Source organism: Prunus mume, linkage group LG6 (genome assembly GCF_029339155.1).
Source record: "Prunus mume cultivar Tortuosa linkage group LG6, ASM2933915v1, whole genome shotgun sequence".
In the NCBI taxonomy this organism is placed as follows: domain Eukaryota; kingdom Viridiplantae; phylum Streptophyta; class Magnoliopsida; order Rosales; family Rosaceae; genus Prunus; species Prunus mume.
The window spans coordinates 13,236,631-13,259,081 of NC_142703.1; the positions used below are offsets into that span (position 1 = coordinate 13,236,631).

At 36.8% G+C, this 22,451-nt stretch overlaps 2 protein-coding genes across 3 annotated transcripts; one reads left to right on the top strand and one right to left on the bottom strand.

Annotated features, from left to right (window-relative positions):
• Positions 1-386: 386 nt before the first annotated feature.
• On the bottom strand, positions 387-11,427 carry LOC103335010 (Urb2/Npa2 family protein). The gene is made up of 10 exons (XM_008237998.2): positions 11,059-11,427; positions 8,780-10,445; positions 7,101-8,555; positions 6,488-6,873; positions 4,208-5,943; positions 3,464-3,905; positions 2,995-3,157; positions 2,307-2,410; positions 1,787-1,878; positions 387-1,700 (listed from the first exon to the last, which is right to left on the bottom strand). Exons 1-10 carry the CDS (start codon positions 11,322-11,324, stop codon positions 1,624-1,626), a joined length of 6,387 nt encoding a protein of 2,128 aa, XP_008236220.2. The 5' UTR covers positions 11,325-11,427; the 3' UTR covers positions 387-1,623.
• Positions 11,428-17,049: 5,622 nt separating this feature from the next.
• Positions 17,050-22,047, top strand: LOC103334983 (putative alkaline/neutral invertase B). Of its 2 annotated transcripts, none has more exons than XM_008237967.3 (5): positions 17,050-17,288; positions 17,961-18,445; positions 19,131-19,562; positions 20,294-20,852; positions 21,570-22,047. In XM_008237967.3, the coding sequence occupies exons 2-5, from the start codon at positions 18,017-18,019 to the stop codon at positions 21,863-21,865; spliced, it is 1,716 nt and encodes a 571-aa protein (XP_008236189.2). In that variant the 5' UTR covers positions 17,050-17,288; positions 17,961-18,016; the 3' UTR covers positions 21,866-22,047. The 2 variants fall into 2 exon arrangements, with proteins under 2 accessions (XP_008236189.2, XP_008236190.2); XM_008237968.3 differs by having other exon boundaries at positions 17,053-17,288; positions 17,925-18,445.
• The last annotated feature ends 404 nt before the right edge of the window (positions 22,048-22,451 follow it).

A 22,451-nucleotide genomic window follows, 5' to 3' on the forward strand; every position in this document is an offset into this window, starting at 1 on the left:
TGCACCCGAGGTCTTGTATTCAAATTTTCTCTCCTGTATATCGCTTGTTATAAGAAAAAAAAAAAAATCTGTAGTGGAGATGAAGGATTCCTCGAAAAGTTAAGGATTAGTAATTTTTTTTTGGAAATCGAATGGAAAGTTTGCAGCCAATAAGTACTTTTCTGCATTGAAGCTCTGCAACTTTGAGCAATCTCTCTTTCCTTCTTATCAATTTGATATTTAATCAGAGTCATCCCACCTAAATCTCTAATTAAAAAAAATGTGGGTTCATTAGAAAATCATAGGCTAGTTTTTATGAGGTTCTGAACTCTCCTGGGCTCTCATAAAGACAGAAACATTGGTATGTTGATTGGGTTGTGCTACTAAGGATAGAGAAGAATACAAGAGACAAAAACACACAATATTTACAATGATATTGTCGATCATGTTACAACAATCATTATTTCTTTGATTGCCCATATTTGATGTTGTAAGAACAACTTCAACTCATTACATACAATAAATAAACCAAGAAACAGAGTGTGTTGGACAAACCAGCTTTTCAGTCTGATAATATAACAGCACCAACCATGGTGAATAACACCAGCACAATCAGTTCAGAAGTAGGCACACTTGCAAGCATGCGGACACTTGCAACACGGCCGAGGCATCATACAGGGCCTCTTGGGAGGTTCCATTGATGACAACCAATGCACAATCGCTAGCAAAAGCAACGGCACTGCAATAAGCCCCCAATTTATCTGCAAACTGGGGGCTTCGATCTCGAAAGAGATCAAAGATGACAGAAGAAGAAGTACAGCGACCACTGCCAAGAAAAGCAGAACTGGGTATGATGAGGGGGCTTCTCTTCTACAACAGTGACAGCCCATCACGATTCAAGGGGATTTGTCAATGGGAGTTGCTGTTTTACGGGGAAAAAATGTGGATGGAAACTGAAAACCCAGTTGACGTATAAACGAAGACTTCTATATATCCTAGTCTAATCTCAACCGCACAAGTATTGGTGTTTGCTTTTGGTAGATGTTCTATCAGTCTTTGTCATACCAGCCTAATTATTCCGTTTAGGAATATAATACCACAAAATGGTCCAAATGACATGGGACCAGCCGAATAGGGTGGTGGGTGGATAGGGCATTTTACTTGAAAATCCATCATGGTCATCTTTGGAGACCTTATTTAATAACCCACAATTAGATATAATGCACATTAAAAAGAAAAAAAAAAGAATTAACCTGTTTGATAAGAAACATTAGAACTTGCACTTTATAAGTAACGTAAATCCATTTACATTTGAATGTATAAATTAACACGGAACAATGCAAAACCAAGGAAGGTACATACGTTAGACTCAAGTCACTCAAAATAGAGCTACACAAAAATTACCCGCTTCCCATCTGTTCTGTTAGACTTAGACCGAGTCCCTATTACTAACAAACAGCTTTGTTACTTCCATTCCATGAGGATGCTACCATTTGTAGCTTTGAAAATGAGAAAGATATGACTACAAAATTTATTATCACATACATTACATGTAATATTTGTTACAACTTACATGTTAGAAGAGTTGTATAAGTCGCATCAAAATGTCGATGCCGGTACCGCCCACATAGGAATAAGCTTCCCTTAGACTTTTCCCTGGTATTGGAAATTGAGTTCGTAATCATGTTTCAAGGTGGCCAGAGCGTTTCTGCAAGGACCCTCTGCACAAACAAGAAGAAAATGTGAGACTGAGTCGAAATTCCTTCCAGCCACACCTTGTGGCCCTGACAAAGTCAATATTATTTACCTCCAAATAAGGTATGAAGGCGTTGAAGATCATCTGCTGAGCAAGTATCTATTAAAGCATATACACCTGGTCTTAGAGCTTCGTCTATTTCCCTGAAAATTAAACATACAATAATTCAGCTAACCAATGCATTTCTGTGACCCAAGATTGTCCATGCCAAAAGGTAACCCTTTTGGAGATTGTCATAGGTACTTTTTTTTAATGTAATATTACCCTCTTATTGTATAAAAATTGGAAGGTGATAGCATAATTACAAATTCAAGGTTTCCAGAAAACTTTTTAAGGGGAGAAAATGAGGAGGAGAAAGTGACTTATGAACATAGGATCTACACCAACCTTGCCCCTTTTCCGTCTTAACTAGAGGCCAGCGGGAATTGATGTAACAAAGTAATTTGGATTGTATTATTTCTAACAAATACAATTGATTCGCCATTATTCATTAATCTGTTATGCCTATTCGAGTTCACTAGGAAACTCATGATCATCATAACAACAAATAGTCTAAGGTACCAGAAATTACCTTTTGATGCCTGTTTTTCGGGGCCCATATCCTGAATAAACCCATATGTAATTGGATAAAAATTGGGAACAGTGCGGACCAAAGACATCTTTTTGATGTCTTATCTGCAAAATAGATATGATAAAACCAGGTGAGAAAGATCTCTTTTTTTCTCCTTTTGGTTTTCAGCAATGGACAAGCCAAAAATTGTATGCAAATAATGTATCAATTATCCTACAAATACGTTTTCTAAATGCAATGATTTTCTTTAACATGAAAGCTGATCTGGTGAGCCAAAAGGTGCCCATGCACTAAGCACCAACCCTTCATTAAATTTGAAAAGAAGCCGTAAATAACTCCCATTCCCAAGAAGATATTTAAAACCAGTTCCTAGGTAAAGAGAAAAAAATAAGCATGAAGTATGTATATAAATATTAACGATATGTTCTCTATGGTAACTGGGTTCAGGTGAGCTCTATCATTGTCATAGGAATACATATAAATATATACATTTATATATTATACATATCATGCTGAAACTTGATTGTTTAAGGAGGAGAAATACTTGGGGGCCTTTGGTCCTACCAGTAAAAAAGAAAAAAAGGCCTACAGAAAATTAAAATATAAGACTTTGGATATAATGAAAGATACCCAAAATCTAAGATAATAATGATCTTTCAATGAGGCATATTTACGAAAAGTCACCTACCTCTTCATAAATTCTTCGGAGACAACCTGCACATTTGACTCCCTCTGCCACTTCCCACGAAAAGAAACCTTTCCTGACGACTGCATTAGCATCCACTGTCTCCAAACAATGAAGAAGAACACCAACAGAAGCTTGAAGTACGGCAATGCACCGTTCACATTCACTAGAATTACGAAAAAAAGAAGTTGCAATCATATGTGGAGTCTACTTAATGAGGACGGAAAGCTGAAAAACGAAAAATAACTCAAGAGGAATATAAGCATCTGAAGCCTCTTCAATCAAATTCGCAAAAACTGAATATAAAAAGATTAAACCTCCTCTTCATACCATATCTATACCTTTTTACAGTTATATTTTCAACTTTGGCCCAAGGTTAAGTGCACACTACAAATCTATTCTTCTTTTTTTTTGTTGAAACACCTTACAAATACTTATTATGAGGATTTTCATACAAAAAGAATACACTCACGTTTTGTGATGCTTCAGAACATTATGCAATAACCGGCAGCAAGCAGCAAATAGGTCAATTGAGTATTGCCTATCTACGCCAGAGAAATGTTTACTTGCTACTGAATTAGAGATTTGGTTATTTGGAACTGTTGAAGAATCATTGGGAACAGGAGCTTCAGAAAGTTTTAAAAGATGGAAGTCTTGAAAAAGTGCTGACGCTATACGTAAAGATTGTGCTACATGCCAGGCGTCCATTTGGTACAGAGCATGCTTGCCGGAAATTCTTGCCAGTACGTCAACACACATAAGAATGATTGTTCCTGGATCTGGATCAGTATCCCCTTTATTCTGTATCGATCTCTCATAAAAGATTACTGGACTCTGCAAGTTCAGAATAACATTGAACAAGCTAGAAATAAAGCTCTGAATGTGTCTTTTAACCACATTCAAACGTTTGCGTCCTGAAAGGCAAATAAATGGTCAGAAAAGCAAGTTCTAACAAACTTCAATCATATGCACTTGAATCCATGTAATAGCTGAAGTGGATAATAATACGTTATAAGACGAGTAGGATAACATCGATAAATATGTGAAAAAATTCCTAAAAACATACAGTATGCATGCAGTAGCTGAACCTTTTGAGAGAAGTATCTTCCTATTGCACAAAAGAAAAAGTTTCTAAAAGCTAGTGAAGTTTTCAATCACTATAGACACCATCGAGAATGCAGTAGAACCATTTCATCCAAAATTATCAAAATATTACCTGAAACATGTTCTAGAATCAAATCCAAGCAATCAATGCCAGCTGCAACAACTGAAGAAACTTTTCCCCCATCTATGCTTCCAGTATGTATGTCATAACTCATGGTGCACCCATCCCGCACACCAACTAGTGCTCTCTCTATAGCTTGTACAGCAGATAAAAGATGCAACTCTGATGGTTTCTTTATAAACACCGTGAACGATGACCTCAACCTAGCTTTAAGTTCATCCAATAAGTATGGCCGGCCAGACAGAGATGCTTCAGAAAATTCCATAGGAGAATGGAGCATTTTGGTGCTTGACTCTGTCTCATGAGATACTAGGGTGGCTCGTTTCCCCTGTAAAGTTATGCATTTTCCTAAAGCCCTTAACTGTAGCTGAACCATCTTGTCATACAAACTTCTGGATAAGGTAGGATTAGTCAGAGGAAAGTGATTCGCTATTTCTTCCAAATACTTCAGAACACCATCTAAACACACAAAATAAAAAAAGCATGGCACATGATTCATGTCCGTTGATTCCAATAACAAGACTTGTGTAATGCCAGTAAAAGTATGCACCAAGCTTGAAGACAGGGGAGGACTATTCATATGCAAATTTAGCCTCAAAATAGCTGAAGATGCAATTAACAACTGCCTGAGCAAAAATGCTGCGTCAGGGTAATCACCATTTAGCAGGCGTCTCAACAAAGGCCTATTCAAAGACTGCAATATAAATGAATCAACGTCATTCAGTGCACTGGCAGCACAATTTGCACCTTCCAAGTGCAACCTTCTTCTATGAACACTACCAGACCCAGAGTAATCATGGATGTCAGATGATGCTGTCATTGCAGCACCAGATTCATCATGCAGTTCAACACCTGCAATATCAGTCTCAACATCAGTGCCTTCAGGCACACCCAACAAATCTACATTGAAGTCTGACTTTTGAAGATTTTGAGAGTCACATAAAGTTCTGGACTGTTGACTACTGTCACAAACTAACATTGGTAAGAGCAGACTACAGAATTCTGCAAAAACATCTATACAGAGGTGAAGTTCAGAGATGGGTTCAAGTTTCTGCCTTGATGAGTTTACTTTATGATCACTACTTCTCGAATATGTATGGTTCACAAAACATGCTAGGCCCCATAAAAACCCACTAATGCAAGAAATTAAGGATGAGAACTTGTTCAAATTTAAACCATCAACACCAATCCCCACTTTTCCATTACAAAGGGCATCCTTCAAATTTACCAGTGAGCTTTGCATCTGTTCCTTCAAACTCCTAGCAATAATGGTTACACTTTTCCAAGCTTCAATATAGTCGGAAGAATCCAAGCACGTATCAGATTCACTTAAACTACTATGTTCATGGACAAGTCCAGCATTCAGTTCAGCAACTTTAGAGAAATGAACAGCATGATTAGACTGATATTTACTTAATGTGAGAAACACATAAAATGTGTGATCCATCAAGGACAAGATCATATCACTAACTGGACGGCAATTATCTTTTGGCAATGACTCTTCAAGCCCAACAACCGCATACACTGACTTGTAAAGCCATAAAATAGGAAACGAATCCTCAAAGAACACTAAAGTATGTGAGGTTTGACTATCTGCTGTCTTCTCCTCACAAGCCAGAATTATATATTTCAAGGCCTTCCGACAAGACACAAACAATCTGAAGAGCTCGTGATAGTGATGCGAGTATAATGCATTCTGATAATCTAATAAGCCGCCAACAACTAGCCTGAAAAACACAGAACGGATAATATTAATAAACTTGATTGAATGGCTTCAAAGATTACGCATAATCAGTGAACTTCAATTATTATGCACACAATAATTTTTTCATAATGAGATATGAATTCTTGAGGCTGCAGGGAACCACAGGTGCACACAGAAGTAATGAGTTACTATTATTGTCGGACAGAAAGAAAGTTCTGAAGCAAAACTAGTTTGTCAATGATAAGTAGTTCTGCGCACAACACTTTCTGAAACAATTCTACAACGAACAAGACTTCAGACACTTTACTCTAAATTACATGTATTCAATGGAATTATGTGCAAGAAAAAACAGGACAACAACCATAATATACTATCTGAGATAGCTTTTCACCTTAGAGCTCTACTCAATTAATCTCGTCTTATTGAATATTCAAATTTGAGAACCTAATTGCTCACCAGAAGAATTTGTATGTTCTGTTTTTTATTATTGAAAAAATAGAAAGCAACAAGAACTATGGTACTGCATCACACCATAAAATCAAATGTTCATAAAACAAAGCTCGTACCTTTCAAGGTTGAGAATAGAAGTGACATAAAGTGAAAATGCTCTTGAGTTGAAATGACTTTTTGGCATACAACACAAAAGATTAAGTAAACTCTGGCAAGCTATAAATTTCATGATGGTCAATTGTAGATCTTTTTGTTCCTTGAAACTTCCTTTACGCAGCTCATCAGAAGAATGAGTGACCAGGCTTGCTGCTGAGGAACAATCAAATATGTAGTGATTCTTACATGAAACAACCACTGATGAGTTCTCCAGGGAATTTAAAACCTTCGGCCAATCAGGTGATGATTTGAAATCAAAATTGCCAGATGAGAAGTCACTGATCAATGGTAATGTAGATTTCTCCAATGCACGGCAAAACGTTGATGCAAAATACCTGCAGAAAAACTAATAGAAGAGATAGAATAAATACCTGGGTTGAAACAGTCTCTATAAAGGCTCTAAGAACAGTTTATTGACATCAATAAGAGAAGAAAAATTGTAAACGAACAGGAACTAACACAACCACTCAGACAAAGTCAAATAGTGAGCAGGGGTATGAGTTGTGTCTATGTGTGTTGCATGTGCATGTGAGGATGGGGGGAAGCACCATGTTATGTTTGATAGCAGCTTACTCTTTGCTCATACAGAATGGAGTCAATGAAGCATTGTGATGAGATTTGATGCAAGGTTACTTTCTTCAGCCTATCAGCTGCACGGTTATTGTACTCTCTAACCACCCCAAAGCTGCTTCTCACACGGGAAAGGGAAGTATGGATTAAAAGAGAAAGGAATTTCTTCAAATTCTTTTTAGTGGCATGAGTGCACCAAGTATCAATATTCTGGCAAAGAATCCACCATATTGCAGTTGGCAATGACTTCTTGTTCAAAGCACAAACACTGAAATCCCATTCATCACTTTCATGGGAAATCATCTTATTACAAGTTGTATCATCAGAAATGGACATTGGCTGTTGATCTTCGGGCACTAATGATAGGTGCTCCATCATAAAACCAGCAAGACCTGAAGCCTCTTCCCTCAAAACAGAGATGTGCCTTTCCAACTTTTTGCTTCTTTTACGACACCTTGACAAGCCAGCATCATCAAGCAACCTAACTTGCACCAGATTTTCATTATTTTGCATCAAATATTCAAAAGACTTTATATGCCTATTCAAATCGACAAGCCGTCTAACCGCCATAGCATGCATCACATAAGTCAAAGGAGAAGAATCGGCTGCACTGTCCTTACAATAGATGTTTGAAATGGATTGAATAACAACAGGAAGAGAAGCTGAAGGTTGAACGATCCAAGAAAAATATTCCCCATTGATCCAGTCAGTCATATCAATCCAATCGCTACCAGAGTATGATGTGAATGAATCTCCCATTGCTGCAGACATCTTTCTTGATAAATCTGGTGGCATAAGGCTCGTTGCTGACCTATATAAGCTTCGGCAGGACATATACAATCGAAAGAAGAACACAAACACCCAATGAGTGGACAATCCAAATATCTGAAGATTATTTTTGTTTTCGGCTGTCTCATTGTCAAATCCTTTTCCTGTGACAGTAAAGAGGAACTCATTTACAGCATCTGGCTGTAGTCCTACCAGACTACTCATGCAAGCACAAATTACTGCTATAAGATCCTTTACAGAAACTCCAAGGAGGTTACAGTTTCCAGGTGTAACAAACAACGAGTCTAGCACTAGTGCATACACTTCAGACAACCCTCTCCCCAAAAGTTCAGCTTCTAGATTAAAGTTCTGCAAGCTACTTCGTCCATCCCGTTTGCCAAATTCTTTTTCATCAGCTTTCAAACAACTAATTTTCAGCCACTCTAGAGATTCTGATATATCCAATGTTAACTGCCCAATACACCCACTTGCTTGTCCTTCTGGTATGGACTTAATAGCTTGTTGTATTGCAATCTTAAACTCTTGTGCACATAATAGCATTTCCACTGATTTTGCATAAGCTTCACCATGTAAAGAAATCACAAATCTAGTATATTTCAGTTCACCATCACCATTACGTGAATTTAGAAGCCTTATTGCTTTACACAATGCAAAAATAGTATTATTCACCTGCATTTGTGCAATAGTAAAAACGATGGGATTAAAACTCAGAACAAAGCAGAATATCATTTCTAGAAATGATGCAATTCACTACCTGCACCCTAAAACTCATGAGTGGAATTAGTAAAAGAGTTGATTTTGGAAACAGCTTACACATATATAATCATGCACATTTATATGCATGCAGAAGTTAAAATGCAGCCAAATGCTTGATCAAAGAGCATTATGCTAACCTGGCGAAGTTGACTATAGAGAACAACTAATTGGCATCCAATATCTGTTATCTTGAAAGATAGTGAGCACCGATCCGGAACTTCCATCAGAGAAAGACCAATGGCTAAGTAAGAAAGCATCAGAAGCCACAAGGTTACCAAATCATTCTCTATAACCTCATATTCAATTTCCAAAAGATACCCTACAGCAGAAAGTACCTCATTGGCTATTAAAGTTAATGTATCCATGTGTGTCCCGTTCACTACACCATATTTTGACGACTGAATTAAATTGGAGGACAATGATATAATCATATTATAGACCTTCTTCAAGAAATTAAGGCAAGCTCCCTCTGACATGTCCTCTGTTCTCACATAAACCTTTTCATGCATAAAGCCAGAAAGTAAATTATTAATAGATTTAAGTGTGCAATGAACATCCGACAATATGGGTCCCACTTCCGGCTTAGTTTCAAGATAGCCATTAATCTCAAGCAGAAGAGGCTCCATAATCAGTACAAAAAAATCAAGAAGTGACTTTCGTGTTTCTGCACTGAAACTAGTTGAGCAGTAATTATTTTCAACTAGTGCAGTACTACTCCCAGAAGACATCTTAGAAGTATGACCCATTAAATTATGTTCTATTTGCTTTGAAGCTTCAGTCTTCCCCATCATTTTTGTATTTTCGGCCGGCACTGAAGCCCTTTTTAGCTTTTGAACTTGATCAATAAGCAAGCGAAAAAGTTCTCCCATGCTTTCCACTGCCAAAGCATTCTTTGCAGCCAAAATCTTTTCCAGCTTATCAAATAAATGCCTGTGATAACTCTTCAGTATTGTTTTTGAGTCTTTTGACTTCCCATAATTGAAGGTGGAATATCTTTCACTGCTGCATAAGTTCAAAAATCCATCAATGTGGACTGGGTGATACAGCCCATGAGATAGTACTTCTTCAACTAGCTTCAGTAAGTTTCTTGCTCTACCAGGATTACTTACATCAATCTGAAGATGCAAGAAACCTAAGAGATGCAACAGAGGCTCAAGGAGTTTATCGATGAAATCACGAAATCCATTCTTCCGAGCTGGGTGGGCCCCAAAAAACTTGGCAAATGGCTCAAGAACCAAGCACAAAAACCGGAAAACAAAGTCACCCTCATTGCCACTAACAAGATTTTCCATGTAAAATGTGTGTACAAGATCAAGCACTGCACCTACAGTTGAAACCCACAGGTCTAAATTTTCATTTGACAAGCCTCCATGGGATGAAAATACTAAAGAAATGCAATCAAGCACAGTATTGTACAATGGTAACCCTTCGCCAATGGAAAATAAATCTGTTTGATGTGAAGATGTTTTGTTCAATAAGGACAGTGCATTTCTTGCAATCAAACAAATAGAGCGTAAAAGGTTCCGGGAGAAACTTAGAGAAACATTCAATTTCAAAGACTCCTCCAAACAGAATTTGAAAATCTCCCAGCATCTAAAATCCAAATATGTCTCAATCACTTCAGCTTGATGCATCTCTCTGCCACTCTGAATTTTCTTTCCTGAAGAAATCAACAATGACTGGATCCAATCATTAACAAAAATTATTAAACGTGACATATTCACTGCTTGATTATCCTGATCACTCTTGCGGCCTTCTTCTTTCACTCTCGATATGACAAAGCCATAAGCTAGTTCCACCTTCCTGCATTTGCATTCCCTCGTTCATCAGAATTAAATCTTCTTTTAGATTAGAAATTACATTCATCAGAATTAAAGCTTAACCCTCCTTTTGATCACTTAATGAGGAAATGAAGACAAGATGAAACTTTGAATCTTTGCTTTTACACATACAGATACACAAGAACTCAAGTACAAAATCAAATCTAATACATTGAGTCTAACTCAACCAATTTGGCGTAAATGGGGTTAAAGTCCCTTGGTTTCCTTTGTAAGACAAAGACTCTAACTTTGTCACCTTTCCATTTCGTTATTTTTGTTATCAACTTGTAAATATCGAAATATTTTAGACAGGAACCAGCCTTTGATCAGAACATTTTGAATTAAACTCACTTCATTTATAAAATTTAAAACTAAATGCTCCATTTTGGGTTCTGAGAAACATGTATGGGAAAAAAATATCAAATTTATCAAGCTCAATGTAATCAACATTTTGCGCCTTCAAGCTTATTGAGCTCTCTAATCTTCGTTCGGAATAATCAATTGATTGAATAACTTTCTCGGAAGCCAAACAAACTTAAGCAAATGAAAACAACGAAAAAGTAGAAAACAGGGAGAAAGAAGAGGAAGGCACTCACTTCTGAAGATCAAGTTCTTTGTTCTGAATGGCCAAAACTAACTCCAGGTTCCTCCATGGACCACCTTGTTCGAGCTCCTGATTGGGTACTCTGAGCTGGGGCTTTTCAGCTTGTTTTACTTCCACTTCTTGTGGTTCACTCTCTTTCTCCGATACCCTAATCCGGTGCGTTTTGGAAGGCCTTTCAGATTCTCCAAGGCTCCTTTGCTTTCTCTTTTTGTTCTTCTTCGTCCGCTTCTCTTTAGGCGTAGCTTCGGAGCCGGCCATTGTTGAACCCCTTCAGTCCCTGTCTCGTTTTTGTTTGGGAAAAATGGTTCCTGGGATTTGGAGTTCTTGTAGTTGTATGGCTGGGTTTTGCAAGGGTTTTTGAGTTTGAGGAAGGGAGGAAGGGAGAAGACCCATCTTCTCTTGCGTACGCTGTTGCCGACGTGTCAAAATCCGTATAGCCGGGCGGCTATACTATTTTATATTTAAAAAACGACCGACTTGTCATTAGATGCACAAGTGTCCAAATAGGTATCGCCGCGCGGCTATACTATTTTTTAAAATATTGTATAGCCGACCGGCTATACTATTTATTAAAAAAAGAAAGCCAGAGTATAGCCGAGCGTCTATGCTATGTAAACAAGCCAATAGCCGGCCGGCTAAATTTAAAACCAGCGATCCTATCAAAATAAGTATAGCCGATCAGCTGTACTGTTTTAAAAAAATTAAAAAGAGTATTACGGACGGCTATACTATATAATTAAAAAGATGACCCCCTTTCCGTTAGGCGCCCAAGTGCCCAAATACGTATAGCCGGGTTGCTATACGATTTTAAAAAAATTAAAAAACGAGTATAGCCGTTTATTAAAGAAGTGGAAAACATAGTATAGCCGGGCGAGGCTGTACTATTTGTAAAGACATATTAAAAAACCGCGTATAGCCAGACGGCTATACTATTTTTTAAAAAAGAATAAAAACAGAGTATAGCCGACCGGCTATTCCTATTTATAAAAAATGAAAAACCTGAGTATAGCCGCGCGGCTATACCACAACCATAGTGTGAAAATATGTATCGCCGCATGGCTATACTATTAAAAAAATAAAATCGAGTATAGCCTGCCAGCTGTACTATATATATTAAAAAAAAGAATACCCGCCTTGTGATTAGGATGCCCACGTGTCTAAATAAGTAAAGTCAAGTGGCTATACTATTTTTAAAACAAATTTAAACAACCGAGTACAACCTTACAACTATACTATTTTATTTTATTTTTTAAAAGAGAGAACCCCATCGATTAGGCTCCCACGTGTCAAAATTAGTATCGCCGCTCGGCTATACTCTTTAAACCACGCGGCGAGACTATTTAATAAATAAAAAAAAGACCTCCTAGTTGCATTAGTTTATACTTGATGGATATTAATTTGCTATTTCAACTCTACAGACTAGTAAAACTTAGTTGCATAATAAATTGTTTAGTAATCATTAATAATTTTGGCAAATTACTACTGAAAAGTTCGGTCACTATATAATATTTTAATATATATTATTTTTATGCAATAATATGTGAAAATTATATGTATAATACGTGAATTTTGTGTGTATAATTGAAAATTTTATAAAAATTACGTGTATTAAACATGAAAGTGGTAAATTCTTTATACTGATAATAACTCTAGAAAAGTAAAAAATGAAAATAGGACAATAGAAACTCAAGTAATAACCTAATAGTAATAGATAATGCTCTAAACTATTCTTATCGATAAACGAAAATTGAGGAAAAAAAATTAAAAGATAAAAAAGATCATATATATATATATATATATAGTATAGCATATCGACTATATAATTTTTTTTAAAATAATATATCCGCACGGCTATACTCGATTTTATTAATACATGTCTACTAGCTGAACAAAGGGTTAACACTATTAACATTTTATTTAGCCATTAAAAAAATAAAAAATAAAAACTATTTGGGGGACATGAGGGACACATAATTTGGGGAAAGCGGATATGCTCCTCTTAAATTTTTTATTGTAAATTGTAGGCTTTAGTAGATGCAATGCAGTGCAGGACAGAGGGATGAATAAAGGGCGGAAATTACCTTTATCATAAATATAGAGAAGGAAATTGCCTTGCGGATAAATTGGCAGCTCTTAGCTCAAAACTAGATTTGAGATGTAGTTTTTGTAAGGATGTGCCTGAAGAGTTTGGACATTATCTACTGAAAGATTTGATTGGGGTTGCTTGACCTAGAAGTTTATTTATGTAATTTTTTTTCGAGCTTCGGCTCCCTTAAAACCACAGTACAAAATTTCGATATTTTCGCCTAAATATCGGCGAAAATATCGTTTTTTTTGGGTCCGAAATTTTAGCACACTTCCAAGTATATATCGTCATTTTATCGATATTTTCCTCGATAATTTCGAGGATATTTCGGGGAAGATATTTTCGTCCAATTCTCAGTTTAAATGGTCATAATATCCCAATATTATCGATAATATCGCGATATTATCAATAATATCGCGACTTGAACTGTGTCAAAAATGAAACAATTTAAATATTTCAAAACATAATACCAAAATAAACCCTAAGATCCACTGATCTGTAAATATTTCAAAATCCGATCCAGAAGCATAAGACTTGAGCTCGGATCGAACAAACAATCATCAATCAAAAACAATTATCATCAACAAATAAGATTACGATTTCGAAAAGAACAGCAAAGGCGCTCTGATCTGTAAATATTTCAAAATCCGATCCATAAGCATAAGACTTGAGCTCGGATCGAACAAACACTCATCAATCAAAAACAATTATGGAGTGGGTTTTATGTTTTGCTGTTTTAGATTGTGATGAAGTGAGAGAGAAAAGGGAAGAGGAAGCAGGGAAAGAGACGGAGAGATAGAAGAAGAAAGAAAAAAAAGCAGATATAGGAGAGCGAGAGAGAGAAGGGAAGAAGAGGAAAAAAAAAGGCATGGAGGATTGTGATGGAAGGAGAGAGAATAGGGAAGAGGAAGAAGAGAGAGAGAGACGGAGAGATAGAAGAAGAAAGGGAGACAGAGAGAGGAATAAATAAATAAAATAAAAAGGGAGAGATGGGTGAATACCCAAAAGAGAGAGAGAAGGTTGTGTGTGTATCTATTTGCAACCTTGGGAAGTCAGACAAAAAAAGGGAAAAAAAAGCCTTAGGAAGTGGAAAGAGGGAGGTAGGAAAACGTGAAAACATTTGGGAAGTGTGAAATGTGACTTAATTACTTAATATAATTTATTTTTTTATTTAATTCATTTAATGTTATTAATTATTTTATTACTCATTATAAGTACTTACATTACTAAATTTCTCCTTCAAATTGTTGTTTAATTAATTAAATCTCTATAATCATTTTCATTATTTGCTATTTAATTCTTCCTTGGATAAATTTATTTATGTTCTTAGTTAATTTTCAATCTTCACTATTATTTTTTAAGCATGGTAAAATGCTAATTTTCATGAAAAATCAAATTGGTTTACATCTTCAAATTTTCTAAGAGGTGTTTAATTCTCTTTCATTAATTACTTCAAATTTTCTAAGTCACAAAGTTTGTTAGGTAGCAATATAATGAACTTAAATCACACAAACCTACTATGCAATGCATTTCCTTCCAATTTTTTGTGTCAAAATAATAGATGATTGACTAAATAAACTTCTTCTAAAGTTTCATTAAAAATTTCCATGTATTTATCATAATTTCCGTGGTTTTTATCAAATTTTTATCGATATCGATATTTTTCGATATTTCCGTATTTTTGAACCACCGATATTTTCGAAACTATCGATATTTAAGACCTTGCTTAAAACCACCAAAAAGAAAAAAAAAAAAAAAAAAAGGGCGGAATGTCGTCGTTTTATTTTAGGGCTCACAAAAATGACGTATGCCAAATAATTTTGACTTCGTGTTTCATTCATGGGGCAAAACCTTAAAGGCACTGTTGGGCCCTACCTCCAAAAGTGTTGGGCAAAGCCCAGTGCAATAAATCAATACGATGGACCCTCTCTAATGCATCAAAATAGCGCTCCGGCCTACCTCAACTACCCATGCCTCTACACATTATTATTATTATTATTATTATTATTATTATTATTTTAATTTATTAAAATTTATTTTGAAAGGGTACCTTATTAATGTGTGTATGAGAAACCCTCCTTCTCATTTCCATTGTAATTTAGATCCCTTTGACTTGCAAGTCGGTGGTTTCATGTTCGAAACTTTATGACACCTTATTAATGTGTGTGTGTGTGTGTGAAACCCTCCTTCCCATTGTAATTTGGATCATCACTTGTATTTCACTAATTCAAACCGTCTATTTTGTAGATATTCATTCAAAGATCATGCCTATAAAATATCACTTAAATTTGATATCAATTGACTACTCAATTAAATTTTAGTACTTTTTTTGAAATACTGTGTTCATTGATTTTGTAGGACACAATTAGATGTCTAAACGGTTTCCGATCTGTCTAATTTTTTGCAAGGATGATCTATGAATAAAGATTTAAAAAATAGATGGTTTGGATCGTTGAAAAAAAAATCGTTGAGTATCTTAAATGGTGTCTTTTATTTGAAGGATTACTCATTAAAGAGGACTGTATGTATATATATTTCTCATACATCTTTATATGGAAAGATCCAAATTATATATTCAATTTCTTATATTTTAGTCCAAATGTGAGACCCGAATTTTTATAATCTTTTTTCCTTCTCCAACCCTAAACCCGAATTCTTACCCCAAATACAAATAATTTAGTTTTAGTTTTGAGTCTAGATCCCTAATCAAATATGGTTGGACCCAAACTCAAATATGGGTTTAACACTATTTTCATATAGTACCTCACACACAAAGTTACACCAAACTCAATTATAGGTGTAGTTTTGGATTTAAATTTTCCTTTGCAAGGCCTATACTTTTTACTTTGACTCAAATATAGAATTTGGGTAGTTGCATTGGAGACCACGTTTCTAGTCCAAACTCACATCACACGACCTCACCAAATGTGAGCAGAAAAACGAAGGACATGATACCACCAAACCAATACCAATATATATTGGAAGATCTTCGACCAACACACACTAGCTTTAGGTATCCATGCTTTATTTTGATTTGAAGTCACACATAAAGCATTTGTGCATGAGGTAGGCATGCACTACTTAACCATGCCAAGTAGCTTGCACGTGGTGATTGATCCACACACGTACAACAATTAGGTCAACGTCACACAAGGTTTTATGATGCCAATTTTCTGATTAATCTTAGAAATGTCAAAAGTTTGGCTGATTTTTTGCAATTTTGCTTTGATTGTACACAATCACAAGATGTCCAGGGTTCCTCATGCGACGTTGTGAGTGTGCTTTTCTCTCTCTTTTTTGGTCGAAAAGTGTGTTTTTCTCTGTCGTTGGTAAAGTGCCCACTTTTTGACTTGCTGCCAAAAGGAGGAACAGGATCAACAAAGGATCACCGTTTCAGCATTCACCAACCACTTTGGATTTACTGCTCAAAGACAAAGACTGAAAGACATCTTCTCTGCATTTGCCATTGCATTATTTTCAATTGCTGCACAGGCCAAGACCCAGTTGGCATGTTCTTGCTGTTTTATAAGGTCCAAGTCCCAAAGCCCCCCGCATCATATATCAACACTTTCACATTTCATGCCATGCATTCATGTTCTCAAACATCACTCTCCAAAGAAACCATATCATGCTTCTCCTATATCTCGTGACATGTTTAAAGAAAATAATTTTTATTAATAAGGATAAAAATTCGAACTTTGGTAAAAATCATCTCAATATGCAAGTGATTTAAACTTTTATGGTATAATATTAATACGCATTGGTAACACTATTTCGGCATGTAACGCAACCAAGTTGTCCATCACAGTCAATCAAAATCATCCACGTTGCACCAAAGTGTCAACATCTTCCGTACATCACAGAGCCTCATATGCTAAGCTGAAGAGGTCTCATCTCATGTATATGATGTAGCAGTGATGTTTAGGCATTCCAACCCCAAACCCATCTGCCAGTCATCTCTACCATTTCACGGGAAGCCTTCACCTGCTTGCTCGGTTGAGTACTGACTGGCCCACCACCGCCTCATGGTGCCCAACAAAGATTTTATAAGAATACACTCTCAGTAGTGAGCTTGGTTCTTTCTTTCTTTCAATTGATTTTATATCTCAAGCTTGGCCTTTGGAGACTCCTTTGAGGTTAGTTCTCTGTTCTTGAAAACCAATTAATTAATGTCCATTCCATAATGCATGCATGTTTTGATGGGTTTGGATTATCGAAGAATTCAACTTGATTGGATCTTGAAGCATTCTCCGTCAGTTCTTGGATTAGTTTTCCGGGAATTGCTCTTCTTGCGGCGAACAGATTCGAGTATTTTCTTACATACTAGTCTCATATCTGTTTGGTTGCTGAAGAAACAAGTGGAAATGAGAATCAAATTGAATCCATTGAATATTACTTTTTATTTGCCTTTTCAGAAATCGAAAACCCACCTTTCATTGTTTGGTAAATTGTTGAGATACCCAACTGCTGAATTTTGAAGGATTGGAAACTAGTAATATATTTGGTTTCCTATATTCTTTTGGAGCATTGTTATAATGATATGTATTATTACTTGTAATTGGGAAACTGTATACAACAAACTTGATTTTTAAACCACTTCTTAATTGTCAATTATCATTCTGTAAATTAACCTCATTTACAGTTCTTTATTTGGGTGGTTGGAATATTTCTATTTGGTTTCATTGGATAGAGTAGTAAAGTAAATGGGTTCTTCTTATCTGTTATTGGTCACCTGGGAGAGGTGGAAATAGATGATTACTGCCTTTTTGCAGATGATGAATGGTTCAAATCTGGTGGTTGAATTGCAGGGTGTTGAGCACTAAACTAACCATTGGGTCAGTGTCAAGTGCTGAAATCTGTGGAAATGTCAATACCCAATTCAGACATGTCTCAGAATGGAAATATAAGGCTTGTTGATTCCTTATGTAGTGTGGCAGAAATTGAAGAAATTGATTTTTCAAAGTTATTAGACAGACCAAGCCTTCTGAATATGGAGAGAAAACGATCATTTGATGAGAGGTCACTCAGTGAACTATCTGTTGCATTGTCCCCACGTCACTCATCAAGAAATGCTGATAACTCTTTCAGATTTTTTGACCAACCTGAATATGTATTTTCGCCCAGTAGAAGGTCACTCATTGGCACCCCTAGGTCACTGACTGGCTTTGAGCCACATCCAATGGTTGCTGAAGCTTGGGAAACTTTGAGGCGTTCGTTGGTTTTTTTCCGTGGTCAGCCAGTTGGGACAATTGCTGCAACAGATACCTCTGAAGAAAAACTTAACTATGATCAGGTAGAGACCTTCTGTCCTTGTTCGTCCTATTAGATGTACATATTCTTGGAATTTTGCATCTGTAATAGTAGAGAGAACCTAAGACTTCACTGTTTGTACATCTCCATTTTGTTTATGTTTTCAATCTTTTGGTTATAGCATCACCCTACAAATACTCACACACATAAGGAACATTTATGATGCTTTTGTGACGAAGGCAAGATGTACTGTGACACATCTATATAGTAAACAAATTTGAAAGGCATTGTGTTATCCTTCTTATCAATCCCTTAGTCGTATTGGGGAGCCACATGTTCCGTTTCTGATGACCACCATGTTTATATGCATACATGTCTTTGGACTTTCGATACATGCATACAAACAGGCTTTTGGCACAGTGTCTGCCCGGGGGCAGGGGGAGGCGGGGTACCCGAGTTTCCAAGCTTTATAATTAAGTTGCTGATTTAATGTTCCAATACTATGTTTCAATCTGTAGGATATGTGCTGTCTAAAGTGCTGCGCTGCCTTGAATATTCTTTATGCAGGACGTATTTTTTTATATGTTGAACAAACTATATAGATTCAACTTATCCATTTCTCCATTTGCGCTTTTCTTTAACTCAGTTTTACTAGACAGAGTTTCTGTTCCATAAAGTTGGCAATCACAAATTTTATTCTTATTTTTTCATCTTATGAATCTGTGAAGGTGTTTGTCAGAGACTTTGTCCCCAGTGGATTGGCTTTTCTGATGAATGGTGAACCTGAAATAGTTAAAAATTTTATCTTGAAGACTCTTCGTCTTCAGTCATGGGAGAAAAAGATTGATAGGTTCCAGCTTGGAGAAGGAGTAATGCCAGCTAGTTTCAAAGTACTCCATGATCCAGTCAGGAACAGTGAGACTTTAATAGCAGATTTTGGCGAGAGTGCGATAGGAAGAGTTGCTCCTGTCGATTCTGGATTTTGGTGGATCATATTGCTTCGGGCATACACAAAATCCACTGGAGACTCTTCATTGGCGGAACTTCCTGAATGCCAGAAGGGTATGCGGCTTATTCTAAGTTTATGTCTATCGGAGGGGTTCGACACATTTCCAACCCTTCTTTGTGCTGATGGATGCTGCATGATTGATCGTAGAATGGTAAGCTTTTCATAATTATGTTGACTTCTGTTTTTTTTATCATCTGGTATGAAGCAGGCCATATATGCCTGATATCACGAATCCACGGTCAAAGCCCTTGAAATACTAGCATATGCATAAGTTGTTAGTTTTGGAGCTAGTAATTTAAGTCTACGACATTCAGAAAACTCAAACCATCCTTCTGTGAGTAACTCTAATATTGAATTTCCTGTCAACCTGGTCAGCCTTCTCATTTGTTTAATTATCAAAGAGGATGGAAATTGGATCTAACATATTCTAATTTGAGTCGATATTTTCTTGCCTGCCAAAACAAAAGAATCTCCCAGTTAGTGCCTTCTTCCTCATGATCTGAGTGCAACATTCGAAATTATATTGTAACTCAGGTTTGTTGTAGAGGCTTATGAGCTAAGTCACTCACTTGCCATGTTAACCCCAAGATATCTCTACCTGAAGGATTGTTTTAGGTTCTTATGACCCTGGTAGAGGTCAATTCATGCAACTAAACCCATGGTGATGTTTTGGTGCAGAGACTGTTGAGAACTTTTGATGTAATATGAGGCACTGTGGGCACACTCTTGTTAGAGCATTTATTGATCTTCATCAGTCATCACTACTAGCTGCTTTCAATTTTTCGTTTTAAGATATATATGCTGCTTTTTAATATTTTGGTTATGTGTTGCGTATCTTTTCAATTCCTTAAGCTCACTTTTGTATTGGTTTTGTGTTTTTAGGGTGTCTATGGGTACCCCATCGAAATTCAGTCTCTTTTCTTCATGGCTTTAAGATGTGCTTTGCTTTTGCTTAAGCATGATGATGAGGGGAAGGAGTTTGTAGAGCGCATAGTAAAACGCCTTCATGCCTTGAGCTATCACATGAGAAGTTACTTTTGGCTAGACTTTAAGCAGTTAAATGACATATATCGATATAAAACTGAAGAGTACTCACATACAGCAGTCAACAAATTCAATGTGATACCAGATTCTCTTCCAGAATGGGTCTTTGATTTTATGCCAACTCGTGGTGGTTACTTTATTGGGAATATCAGTCCCGCCAGAATGGATTTCCGTTGGTTTTGCTTGGGTAATTGTATAGCAATTCTTTCATCCTTGGCAACCCCTGAACAATCCATGGCAATAATGGATCTCATAGAATCACGATGGGAGGAATTGGCAGGAGAAATGCCACTAAAGGTTTGTTATCCAGCTATAGAAAGTCATGAATGGAGGATTGTAACAGGCTGCGACCCAAAAAATACGAGATGGAGCTACCACAACGGAGGGTCTTGGCCAGGTATGCTTGCTCACTATAGCCTTCTCTGCACAAAATTATACCATAACTACTGATGGCGTTATGGAAACTGCACAATAGATCAGTAGAAAAAGATTGGAAAAGGAGAATGCCTCCCCTGCTCCCCATTCTCCTCTCATGCCGCCTCCTCCACCCCTCCTTTGGCCTAGGCCAGTGCCATGGCCATTCTGCAAGTCCATAAAAGCATATTGAAGCCTTACTCAACCTACCCTTATTATGCACTATGTAGATTTCCCTTTCATCCTCCTTTGTCCGCGTTTCTCTATCCATGGTGCAAATTTCTTTTTCCCTATAATTCAGTGCTTGAAAAATTTCGAGACAGCATCAATGCTATCTTGGCATGGACTGAATGTCTGCAAATTAATTGCAGACGAGATGAGAGAATATGGGAGTTTTATAGGACATAGCAACAGATGCAAGTACAGTAGGAAGTTTCATAACTATTTTACTCCGTAAATTTTTTGAGAAGTTATCATTTTTCTCACTAGAAAGGTTCTGAAGGTTTTGATCATGAGTTATTAGCGATGGATTGAGATAAGAAGTGTAGTCCTTTTACTCTGCCTAAAGCTTGATTACTCTACATATATACCTGCCTATACTTTACGCCATGATAATTAAATTATGCAGTAATGATAAATTATTTTTAGTGTGTTCCTTTATTTTCCTGCCAATTACATGTTGTCATTGTGGTTGATACAGTGCTGTTATGGCTTCTCACTGCTGCATGCATCAAGACTGGGCGGCCCCAGATTGCTCGACGTGCCATTGAACTTGCTGAGAGCAGATTGCTGAAAGACAATTGGCCTGAATACTATGATGGGAAACTTGGCCGTTACATTGGGAAGCAGGCCCGTAAATTCCAGACCTGGTCAGTAGCGGGGTACTTGGTAGCAAAGATGTTGTTGGAAGACCCGTCTCATTTGGGTATGATAGCGCTCGAGGAAGACAAACAGATGAAGCCGGCAATGAAGAGATCAAATTCGTGGACTTGCTAATTCGATTGGTCAACCTATGAGCCACTCAGCACAAGGTTGTCTGTTTAGTGGTTAGGTGGGGTTGAAGGGGACCAACTACAATGAAGTATTAGCTTCTTGCTTCATCATTCTAAATAAGCTACTTGTATGTAGTATGCTTGTAATATGTCTTTTCCTAGTACAGAACCCTTTTTTTTGCTCTCTCTCTCTCTCTCTCTCTCTCTCTCTCTCTCTCTCTCTCTCTCTCTCTCTCTCTCTCTCTCTCCCCCCATCTGTGCGTGTCTGGTGAAAACCATATTATGTCATACCACCTTGTAGGGATGACATTGATGCAGGGACTTTCGTTTAACAAAGACTTAAGCAGTCATATTTTGGTTAAAACACTAATGAAAAAGAGCAATTTGTTTGCTGCCTGCTTTTGTGTTGGAGTTATTGTTCATTGGAAGACTTTTGAGCACTAGTCAGCCCCAAAAAGCCTTCATTCAGAACTGCTGGGAAAGTAGGAATTTAGTTCACCAAATTTTGGGAAGATAACCTTCCACAAGGTCAAGGTGTCATATTCTGATTGGTGTGTGATATATCATCGGTTGCCTATTTGGTAATTCTG

Excerpts from the sequence above, each read along its gene's own strand:
- LOC103335010 (XM_008237998.2), bottom strand. The coding sequence starts at position 11,324 with ATGGCCGGCTCCGAAGCTACGCCTAAAGAGAAGCGGACGAAGAAGAAC. Across the intron at positions 3,906-4,207 it reads GATTCTAGAACATGTTTCAG|GACGCAAACGTTTGAATGTG; the intron begins GTAATATTTTGA and ends TTTGCCTTTCAG. Across the intron at positions 1,879-2,306 it reads CGAAAAACAGGCATCAAAAG|GGAAATAGACGAAGCTCTAA; the intron begins GTAATTTCTGGT and ends TTTAATTTTCAG.
- LOC103334983 (XM_008237967.3), top strand. The coding sequence starts at position 18,017 with ATGTCAATACCCAATTCAGACATGTCTCAGAATGGAAATATAAGGCTT. Across the intron at positions 19,563-20,293 it reads GCATGATTGATCGTAGAATG|GGTGTCTATGGGTACCCCAT; the intron begins GTAAGCTTTTCA and ends TTGTGTTTTTAG. Across the intron at positions 20,853-21,569 it reads CAACGGAGGGTCTTGGCCAG|TGCTGTTATGGCTTCTCACT; the intron begins GTATGCTTGCTC and ends TGGTTGATACAG.